General features: G+C 45.0%; 1 protein-coding gene and 1 long non-coding RNA gene across 3 annotated transcripts in view; both read right to left on the reverse strand.

Moving 5' to 3' along the window:
• LOC103130012 (plectin-like) overlaps positions 1-8759 on the reverse strand; it is a 45248-nt gene extending 36489 nt beyond the window's left edge. For both annotated transcript variants that reach the window (XM_016665596.1, XM_016665595.1), the window contains exons 1-6: positions 8679-8759; positions 4358-4372; positions 2998-3087; positions 2654-2689; positions 1277-1354; positions 1113-1205 (exon numbers count right to left, since the gene is read on the reverse strand). In XM_016665596.1, coding sequence (XP_016521082.1) covers positions 1113-1205; positions 1277-1354; positions 2654-2689; positions 2998-3087; positions 4358-4372; positions 8679-8684 — 318 coding nt within the window. In that variant the 5' untranslated portion in view covers positions 8685-8759. The remainder of the gene's footprint in view (positions 1-1112; positions 1206-1276; positions 1355-2653; positions 2690-2997; positions 3088-4357; positions 4373-8678) is intronic.
• Positions 3654-4345, reverse strand: LOC107834370 (uncharacterized). The gene is made up of 3 exons (XR_001660167.1): positions 3855-4345; positions 3766-3819; positions 3654-3703 (listed from the first exon to the last, which is right to left on the reverse strand). It is a non-coding gene; the product is annotated as an uncharacterized LOC107834370 (long non-coding RNA).
• Positions 8760-11380: the final 2621 nt, after the last annotated feature.

Genomic DNA, 11380 nt, shown 5'->3' on the forward strand with positions numbered 1-11380 from the left:
CATGTTGGTCCGCCATGTTGGTCATGTTGGTCCGCCATGTTGGTCATGTTGGTCCGCCATGTTGGTCGCCAGAGCGTCTCCACCCACATTCCCCGCCAGTCAGAACCTCCAGACTGAAACTGGGCTGAGACTCCAACAGAACCACCAACATGTTCTGATCCCTTGGAGGTTTGGGAATTATCGCTCTGCTTGTCCAGGTGAAACCTGCTGGAAGGATTTTTCCAGGCAGCCTGACTGGAGCTGCGGGTCGACACCAGAACCGGCGCTTCCTCCAGGCAGGAAGTCGACTGCAGCTTAGAAACTGAAGTTCAGACGCAGCTCAGGGAAACGGCGTTTTTTCACTTTCAGCACACAGAAAATGGGATGAAATGGAAATGTAGAAAACACTTTGGGAGTCGTGAGGCATGTCTGGTCCTGTGAGGAGAGCCGGATGAAAAGCAGGAAACCAAAGCGAGTCGTCTGGTTTCCTGCAGACAGCCTCACTGAGCTGCCTCGCCCTTAACTCCCCAGGAGGTTTCTGCACCTCCACCATCACTTTCAGCCTCTTGGTGAAGCAGGAAAACACCTTCAGTATTTCCATCAACGCAGGAAAAACCAACTACCTGCCATGTGGAGGCCAACGGCTTCTCGCTTACCAGGAATAAAAGGAGAGCGAAGGACGGCTGAATGGGTTTATCACCAGGGAATCGCAACAAACTTAAAAACACAGGAGCTTAAGCAAAAACTGAACATTTCAAGGACACTGGAGAACATTTCATAAACATTTCCTTCACACACCACTTGCTTTGCACCTTGCATTCAGCATCTAGATTACCTTACATTACCTGTATGTCCACTGATTGCACTTCTGCTGCTGTGTGTGTGTGATTGTGTATTTATTGTCCATCTATATATTCTTCTTATTGCACAGTGTATAGCAGTGTGTGTGTGTTTGTTTTTTTGGGGGGTGGGGTTACTGTCATGTGTTTATACGTTTAGTTTAACTGCACATTGGAGAATGATGAGATGCAATTTCAAACATCTGTGTAAACCCTGTCACATAGATCTTTGACAATAAAGTTCACTTGACTTGACAAATCTGGAGTTTAAATGTTGTAAATCTCCTGGATTACCTGGAAGTGGAGGATGATGGTCCATATGAGGCCCAGAGTCAGCTTGGGGTTTCCATCTGCAATGTCATCATTTCTGATGTTAACCAGTTTGACCTGAAAAGGGGGCAGAGGTCGGGGTTAGGGTTAGAGAGACGAGGGCGCCGTCTGTCCAGAATGTCCCTCACCTGTCTGTGCTTGAGGAAGTCCAGAGCGATCTGGACGTTCTGCAGCTTGTGGAAACGCATTCGGCCCTTCTCCCGCGGCTGCAAGAGACCACAGAGGACACACTTAGACAAAACTCCATGGTCCAGTGGCTAGCTATGCTAACAGCTATGCTAGTCATGGTGCTGGAGGTCAGAGGTGAAACTGCATGTTTGTGGTCAGATCTGACCCAGAGATGCGCCACAGATGGAGCCAAGATGGAGCGGGTGACAGCATGAAGATGGATGACAAACATTCCCAGTGATCTCCGCTACGTCTGTCCGTCCATAACGGAAAAACGATTCCCTGTTTGAGCAGCTTTAACAGATTCCAGAAGAATCTAAAGCTGGACTGGAGCATCTCAGAGCTGCAAACTGAATAATGATAATAATGATAATAATAATCTCACATTAATATCATTATTATGATAACCCTATGATAAAGGGTTGAGATGTCTGTGGTTGAACTGGTTTCTCTAGATCCTGTAAAATATGGAACATTTTTTAATTTGGTGAAATAAAGAAGAACATCATCAGCGTTCGGCTGAACTTCACCGCCTCTTTCAGGCACAATCTGACGCTAAACTCTTAGATTATTTGGTTTTATTCAACAGAATTTTAATTTGTCTTTTCTTTGGAATTAAAAATCTCAGAATGGTGCAAGCATATTTTTTTTAATTTAATGCAAGTGAAAGTGAAAAAGGAAGAAACAATTTTATTTATTTGATAGTTGACAGGAAAGTTGGTCATGAGAGAAGGGGGAAGACATGTGGCAAAGGTCGCCAGGCCGGGAATCGAACCTGCGACAGCTGCCTCGAGGACTAAGGCCCCAATATGTGGACTGTGCTTAACCCCTGCGCCACCACAGCACTCCCAACAAAATCATTGTTAAATAAGAATGTTGTAACTGAGCTCAGAAAGCACAAAATAACTATATGGTAAACATAAAATACTTTTTGATGAGAAAGGAATAAACTGGTTATTTTCTAAAACCAAAAATAAAAACATGAATAAATATACAATGAAAATATGCTTATTGCCTTATTCATCTCATTGTTTCTGAATATCTTAATTTAAATTACACTTCTGGTCATTTTTCTGTTGGATTAAAATCAGCAGCAGAAATTGTAAATTAGCATCTTATATTTCTCACTGAATCTTTTAGTTCTGCTCGTTTTATTTCTGATTTGATCTTCTGAGTTGACCTTTGACCCTCTAACATGATGCTGCCATCACCAGTGATCAGAGGACGGTGAGGATGGAGGTTTGGGGTGACGGCCAACATGCAACGACCGGCAGGCTGCCACCTGGTGGTGATGCATGCCACGCCCGCCTCCCACCTGCAGTCCAGGCGCCACTCACCAACCGCACGCTCCTCACAACGTCGCGCTCCCTCGGCTACAGCCGGAGCGTCGCGAGACAGGAAGGCAGAGGGCAGAGGTCAGAGGTCAGGGTAAGCAGACAGCAGTTAGAAGAAAGGAAATAAAAAGGCTCAAACAAAGACAGAGAAGTGCAGAACGGTTACAAGATGGAAGCCAGAAATGAAATTAGTGTTTCAAAGTGAGCTCAGCCTCAGCAGGACCTGAACAGATCTACAAGTCATGCAGACGTGGAGACAGGGCCGCTGCTGACCGGGGGCGACCAGGGGGACAGACACACCGGGGGACAGCGACTCAGAGAGGACAGGGACACCGGGGGATACTCACCAACATCTCTCCAGACAGGACCTCCAGCAGGGAGATCAGGTTGTGTCCGTCCCTCAGGTCTTCGTAGAGATCGGTGACGTGCCTCTGGGCCTGCAGCAAAACACCTGACAGGTCAGTCACCTGTTATTAGCCAACCTGGTTATTACCCTGTTATTAGCTAACCTGGTTATTATTCTGTTATTAGCTAACCTGGTTATTACCCCATCAGCTATTCTGGTTATTACCTTGTAATAACCAGAATAGCTGGTTATTACAAGTAACCAGCTATTCTCATAATAGCTGGTTATTAACAGGTAATAACAGCTGTTAATAACCATGTTATTAACAGGTTGATAACATTGTTATTACTCTGTTAGCTAACCTGGATATTATTCTGTTATTAGCTAACCTGGTTATTACGCTGTTATTATCTAACCTGGTTATTAATCTGTCATTAGCTAATCTGGTTATTAATCTGTCATTAGCTAATCTGGTTATTAATCTGTCATTAGCTAATCTGTCATTAGCTAGAATAGCTGGTTATTACAAGTAACCAACTATTCTCATAATAGCTGGTTATTAACAGGTAATAACCTGTTATTAGGTTAATAACATGGTTATTAACCTATTAGCTAATCCGGTTATTAACCTGTTATCAGCTAATCCGGTTATTACCCTATTAGCTAACCTAGTTATTACCCTGTTATTAGCTAACCTGGTTATTAACCTGTTATTAGAGAACCCGGTTATTAACCTGTTAACTAAACTGGTTATTAGGCAGTTATTAACCTGTTATTAGCTAACCTGGTTATTAACCTGTTATTAGCTAACCTGGTTATTAACCTGTTAACTAAACTGGTTATTAGGCAGTTATTAACCTGTTATTAGCTAACCTGGTTATTAACCTGTTATTAACATTGTCTCACCACAGTTCCAAACATGATACAACAGCACACAGACAGCTATTGGCTCAAATTTATTCATACAGCCTCAACCGCTGATCAATAAAAATAGAAATTAGATTCCACTAGACAATGGTCATTTGTCTAGTTGGTTGAATTTGTTAATCACTCAAAGACATGAAGGAACTAATGTCAAAAAGCAAATCAAACTAAATATAATTCAAACTGATTTTAGAGTTTTAATAGACGGACAAATTAAAAACGGACTCAGATTAAACCACAGCTCTACGTCTGACTCCAGGAATGAAGAAACTAAGCAGATTTTCAAGCTTTCATTTACGGTTCAGCTTCTCATCTTCAGCGGATAAATTCAACAAAACTGCAGAAAATTCTCCTGAAGATGTTAGACAGCAGGAAAAGAGGGAGGTTAGGCGGGTCAGGGAGAGGCAGACATGCAGGCAGGAGCGACCGGGTCCTACCTCGGCCTTCCAGTGCTGATGGGAAGGAGGGATGGAGGAGGACAGGAGGAAGGAGAGAGGATGGAGAGAAGAAACAGTTTGCTGTGAGATGATGGAGAACCTCATGGAAATGTTAAAGTGCAGACAGTGTTTCCATTCCAGATCTGCCTTAAAACTTCAGGAAGAGTCAAAGATGTGAGCCGACTTCTGTGTTTTGTCCTTCGACTGCTGCAGGCGAAACCCCCGAAAACCCTCAGCAGCATCAGGACGTTATCACCAAACTTTGTTGTACACTTTTTCCACAACAAAAAACTGAAAATATTTAAATTCTGCTTATTTTTTTCCACTGGAGAATCCAGAAGAAACGTTGGAGCTTAGCGCTGACAAAACGTTTCCATGAATCCGTCAACTGGACATATTCCAAAAGGTTTTCCTTTCTGAGCCTCCAAGATGCATTGAAACGCCAAGGTCTGCTGCGCGGGCTCACACACACACACACACACACACACACACACACACACACACACACACACACACCAGAGCAGATGAAACTATCTGGTGTTTTTAACAGGCCCGTTTGGGCCCGACTGCAGATTAGCCTCACAGTAACGTCAGCACTTCCTGTTCATGTTTAGCGTTTGTCCAAATGCAAAGAAACAAGATGAGACAGAGAAGTGGAACAGAGTGGTTCTGGCCCGGATCCTAAAACGGATCCAGGTGGGAGCGGGCCGCATGCAGAGACACCCGGCTGGTCTGGACTTCATTGTGAGCAGATGGAGTCTGGTTCTGCTGGTTCTTCAGGAACCGGACCGACTCTGGAGCTCATTTAGACTTCAGGGCTGAACTGATTAAACTCAGCTGGACTTTAACAGCATGAAGGCAGGACGAACCAGTCAGGATTCTGGACCAGATCTGAAGCGTTTGCTGTGCTGGTTGCTGAGAGACGGAAGCTGTTCCGGGTTTCAGGATGTTTTCCTCCTTCAGTTCCATAGATTTGGTTCTACTGGAACCAGAACTCCATCACCTGCTCCACCTCCAGCTGCTGTGGCTCTGAGTCAAACCAACCTGTTCCCCTCCTGGCCTGTGGGGGCGCTGCACCAAGAACCACTGAAGGAAACGACACCAAAACCTCTGAAGACACTGAGAGCAACTTCCTTCTTCACCAGATGGAAACAAGATGGAGGCGTCAGATTTTAGGTAAGGTAATTTTATTTATGTAGCACATTTTCAGCAACAAGGCAATTCAAAGTGCTTTACATGAATTAAAAGGAAATACAAACAAAATAACAAACCAAAGGAAAGAAAAAAAGAAGGAGAGCTAAATCCTTTCCTGGGTTAAAAGTAATATAAACTCAGCAGTTGTTGACTCAATAATCACACTGCTGATATTAGCATCCACACTTTAATGGTCGCCATCAACAGTTAACAACATGCGCTCCTCACACAACAGAATGAAAAAACTACAGCTCTAGCCCCGCCTCCCACTACCGCACATCTCACACATGGCAGTATGCTACTTACAACTTAACAGCAGTGACTGATCCTGTTAAGTATTTCTGGATTCCAAGTTCGTAGTTATTCTAATTCTGATTCCATTTCTGGGCTGTATAATGTTGATCTAAATAGTGCGTACTACACAATTTCTGATATTACTAATAAACTAAAATAATCCTTTTCTGGGTTAAATAGGGAGTACTCCACCGTTGCTAACAAAATAAAACAAAAAAAAAGGACATTAGGGCAAATGGCAACATTCAGACAAAACAAAGGGCAATACAGAGACACGAGTGAAGGCAATGACATCACAGGCCCATGAAACCAGGTGGCTGAGGCTCCTGGCAAAGTCTGATAGAGGTGTTGTTTATCCAGGAATGTCCTTGGGAGTGCTCAGCTCCACAGCTCCATGGATAAAGGAGGGGCTAAAGTCCGTCATAAATTTGTCGATAATCCAGGAATCCACAAGCTCCAAACAGCAAAACTCCTGTGATCATGAATAAATCCAGGGTGAATCCCGCCGGGTGTGTCCCTGCAGGACAAGAGGCTCTCCTGTGCCCAGACTTTTCGTCAAAAATTTTATCAATTGTATTGAAAGATCTGTTGACCAGATCCATAATTTGTAGATTTGGAGGATGTGCAAAGAAAGGCTCCAAAAATATAGAAAAAGAGAAAAACAGAGCAGGCAAGGGCAGGGAGGGAGCAGAGGGAAAAAGTGTCCGCCTTCATCGAGAGCAAGAGAGAAAAGCGGTTTTTAATCTTTGGCGAAAGACCAGGAGCCATTTCTGCTGCTAGCGCTAGGCTAGCATGTTAGCTTTGGTTGTATTTACCCAGAATGCCCTGTGCTGTAGTCCACTTCCTGCTTTTGGAGCGGTCTCTGGTCCGCTTGGCATTCACATTCAAACTGACAACTTGACATTGACCAAGAAATCATTAATGTTTAAACTTTACCTTTAATAACATAAAGTTACCTAATTTTTACAGTGCAATCAGTAATACTTCTATAACAAATTTATAACAGTAATGATTTCTTGGTTAATGTCAAGTTGTCATAACAAAGACATTTTGAATGTCAACTTTGTATTAAAAGTGTCATAATTTACCGAATGACGCTTTATGACAACATTCATAAATATTCATGAAGGCTTATTGATGTTTATGACAGGTGTTATGACATGTTTATGACAGGTGTTATGACATGTTTATGACAGGTGTTATGTCATGTTAATGACAGTGTCATGTCAGTCTTCTTCACCCCCCTTCAAATAAAGTGTTACCACAATTTAACCATACATATTGTTCTTTGAATTTAGTAAACTTGCCAGCTTGTTAAAATCTTATATTTAAATGTTAAACAATTTAAAATCTTTTAATTTATGACGAAACCATCCATCCATCCATCCATCCATTTTCTTCCGCTCATCCGGGGTCGGGTCGTGGGGGCAGCAGCCTAAGTAAGGAGGCCCAGTCTTCCCTCCCCAGCCTCTTCCAGCTCCTCCAGGAATCCCAAGCCGTTCTCAGGCCAGCAGAGAAACATCATCCCTCCAGCATGTTGTGGGTCTTCCTCTGGGTCTCCTCACCAGGGAGGCGTCCAGGAGGCATCCTGACCAGATGCCTGAGCCTCAACTGGCTCCTCTCTACGTGGAGGAGCAGTGGCTCTACTCTGAGTCCCTCCTGGATGACCGAGCTTCTCCCCCTATCTCTAAGGGAGAGCCCAGCCACCCTGCGGAGGAAACCCATTTCGGCCGCTTGTATCCGTGACCTCGTTCTTTAGGTCATGACCCAAAGCTCATGACCATAGATGAGGGTGGGAACGTAGATCGACCGGTAAATCGAGAGCTTCGCTTCTTGACTCAGCTCTCTCTTCACCACGACGGATCGGTACGGCGCCCGCTTCACGGCAGACGCTGCACCAACCCGCCTGTCGATCTCCTGCTCCCTTCTTCCCTCATTCGTGAACAAGATCCCCAGATACTTAAACTCCTCCACTTGAGGCAGGACGACCCCCCTGACCCGGAGAAGGCACTCTACCCTTTCCCGCGAACCGCTCCAGCGAGAGCTGCAGATCACGATCTGATGAAGCCAACAGGACCACATCATCTGCAAAAAGCAGAGATGTGATCCTAAGGCCACCAAAACGGATCCCCTCAACACCTCGGCTGGTCAGAGATTCTGTCCATGAAAGTAATGAACAGAACCGGTGACAAAGGGCAGCCTTGGCGGAGTCCAACTCTCACCGGAAACGAGCCCGACTTACTGCCGGCAATGCGGACCAGACTCTGACACCGGTCATACAGGGACCTGACAGCCCGTATCAAAGGGCCCGGTACCCCATATTCCCGGAGAACCCCCCCCACAGCACCCCCCTAGGGACACGGTCCAACTCCTTCTCCAAGTCCACAAAACACATGTAGACCGGTTGGGCGAAACCATTAAAACAAATTCAGCAGCATTGATCATCTCAATAAATAAATGTTACATTTATGTATCTGTGTTAAAATATCAGCATTTATGGCCCCTGAAGCCCTGGGGCCCCAATGGAGCCGCTGACTTAATTTGGATTGAACAGAAGTGCAAATAATTTATATTCATTTTTACTGTATTTTCTGATTTGTTGTTTAGACTAGTTGTGGGTTTAGATAGTTTCATTGGAGATGTTTTCCATAACATATAATTACCCAGTAATATTTTACATTTCCTGTCAACTTAACATCTTTAATATAAAAACACGGTGGACCGAACATGGTGGATGAGCAGGATTACTGGGGGAACCCTGGATTAAGAACCCTGAGAAACGATTCTGTCCCAAAATCTGTCAGATTATTTCATGAGAGCCAGATCGTCTTACCTTCATCAGGTGTTTGTTGACCCACTTAGTGAAGGTCTTCTTCTGGACCCGGTCCCGTTCATCTGTGGAAACACCAGTCACAGAATCAGTTCAGTTCACTTCAAATCAGTTCAGTCCTTTATTGCTGCTCAAGGGGACGAGGTTCGCAGCAGATAAACATCATAAAGAGAAGATCCAACAGAACCGACCGGTTCAGCAACAGATGGTGTTGTAGTTAAGACCACCTAACCCGAAACCGGTGCCCCAAGCTACGTGATGCAATAAAATTTGAAATATGATCAATCTGAGCAGTTTCTCAGTTTGACCTGAAAGATCCACATTCCCATCAAAACACCTAGATATTAAATGCTTAGAGTTGAAATAAATTATAATTTTCAATTCAAATTCTTCTTTCTTCTGCTTTGCTTCCATCTATGTGTCACAATCTGCAGAGGTCTCATGTCGCCCCTAACAAGATAATGCCCTGGGTGGTTGCTCATACGGCCCATGTCAGAAACCGTTATTCAGACAGGGCGTTATCTGTCTGAATCATTAAACACAGCAACCATGACAACGCACTAACAGTGAGCAACGCTCAACTATGAACAAGAAGTAACCAGGCACAAGGCGACGCTGACTGCTGTCACTGTTTCCTCCTGCATGAAACCAGGTGACGAAAATAATCAAAGAGCAATGCGCATGCGCTCTGTGTGATCTTACGTTCTTAGATTTTATTTATTTGATGATTAAATAAATATATATATTTAATAAAATAGAATAATAATAGCTACTGCAGTGTACCAGAGCATTACAAGAATAAAGAACGGCTCTCATTGAGACTCCAGTTCTGTCGTTTACAGTGAAGAGCCGTTCAGAAGAATCGGATCATTCATGAGTCACATCACTATATTACAGACTTTGTCACAGCATCGTTGCACATGTGCAACACGTCAGTCAACAACAAGCGCAGGAAGTGACGGCATTTATCATCGCAATTCAACATGTGTCCCTGTACAGCTAGCTTTGCTAGCATCTCCGCACAGAGCTAACTTTCTTTGAGCTTCTTTTCTAAGTGACACCAAAAGTTGGACGTAGTCCCACCGTCTCTGAAAGCGAAGCGCTGCTTAATTCACATGTCGTCATGATTTCCTATGATTTATGTAGGGAACTTTATTACGGACATTAGACGGACGTCTTCTCCCGCTCCGAGACAAACTGCGCATGCCTCAGAGCGCCGCGAGCGAGTTAAAGGGGGCGACGGAAACACAAACACGTAATTAGTAAGTCGCTTTATTGCTTGGAGTTTAATCCAAGCAATAAAGCTTGGATTATTGCTTGGATTAATAAGCAATAATCCAAGGGTTAGGGTCTTTTTTTCCCCCCAAGAAAACAAAAACAAAACAATTATAGCAAAATCTAGACTTATTTCATGTGACTGAGGTCAAACTGTTGTGTTCACAGTCTTTAAACAGATTTTAAAAAGAAACTGGAAGAAGAGTTAAAAAGTAAACAATGTAAAAAAAAAATCAAGAAATAAGTGGCAACAATTTATTAAGAAGTTAATATAAACGAACCTCTATTTTTATAATAATTCTGGCCTCCAGTGGAAACAAAGATGTTAAATAAACTAGACAATTTGCTGACATTTAATGATATTTTTACAGTTGTGGTCTTGAAATAAAATGCCGAGGCCTCAATGACCGAGACCAAGACCGGTCCCTAGTGCTACAACACCAGCAACAGAATCTCAGTCCATGTGACATCGGATCAGACAGAACTGCAGAGTGCTCGTTAAAACCCAAAGCTGATTGGTTCCATCCATCCGTCAGTGGACAGCTCCACACCTCTCTTCACCCGAGTGTCCAAGACATACGGCCGCAGATCCAATGATACGATGACAAAGTCGATCATCGAACTGCGACCTAGTGTGTCCTGGTGCCAAGTGCACATATGGACACCCTTATGCCTGAACATGGTGTTCATGATGGACAATCCGTGACCAGCACAGAAGTCCAACAACAGAACACCGCTCGAGTTCAGATCGGGGGGCTGTTCCTCCCAACCACGCCCCTCCAGGTCTCACCGTCATTGCCCACGTGAGCAATGAAGTTCCCGGGGTAAACCCCAACGTGCAGGCGCCAAGATGGGGGGCAACAAGTATGCCCACTCCTGCCCGGCGCCTCTCACCGTGGGCAACTCCAGAGTGCAAGTACGTCCAGCCCCTCTCAAGGAGACTGGTTCCAGAACCAGAGCCATGCGTCGAGGTGAGACCGACTGTTTCTAGCCGGAACCTCTCAGCCTCACACACCGGCTCCGGCTCCTTCCCCACCAGAGAGGTAACGTTCCACGTCCCAAGAGCTTCTGCAGCCGAGGATCAGACCGCCAGGGTCCCCTCCCTCGGCCGCCGCCCGAAACACATTGCACCCGACCCCTTTGGCCCCTCCGACAGGTGGTGAGCCCATTGGAAGGGGGACCCCTGTCTCCTCTTCGGGCTGAGCCCGGCCGGGCTCCGTGGGTAGAAGCCCGGCCACCAGGCGCTCGCCATCGTGCCCCAGGCCTGGCTCCAGAGGGGGGGCCCGGTGACCCGCGTCCGGGCGAGGGAACGCCGATTATGATGAAGAGCTGATTGGTTAAAATAGTTTATTACTCAGGACCAAAGGAAAGGTCAGGACCAGAGATCAAAGGTTACAATGGATTCTGTGAACTCTGGTTCTGATCGGGTT

The sequence above is a fragment of the Poecilia formosa genome, unplaced genomic scaffold, assembly GCF_000485575.1.
Source record: "Poecilia formosa unplaced genomic scaffold, Poecilia_formosa-5.1.2 Scaffold598, whole genome shotgun sequence".
In the NCBI taxonomy this organism is placed as follows: domain Eukaryota; kingdom Metazoa; phylum Chordata; class Actinopteri; order Cyprinodontiformes; family Poeciliidae; genus Poecilia; species Poecilia formosa.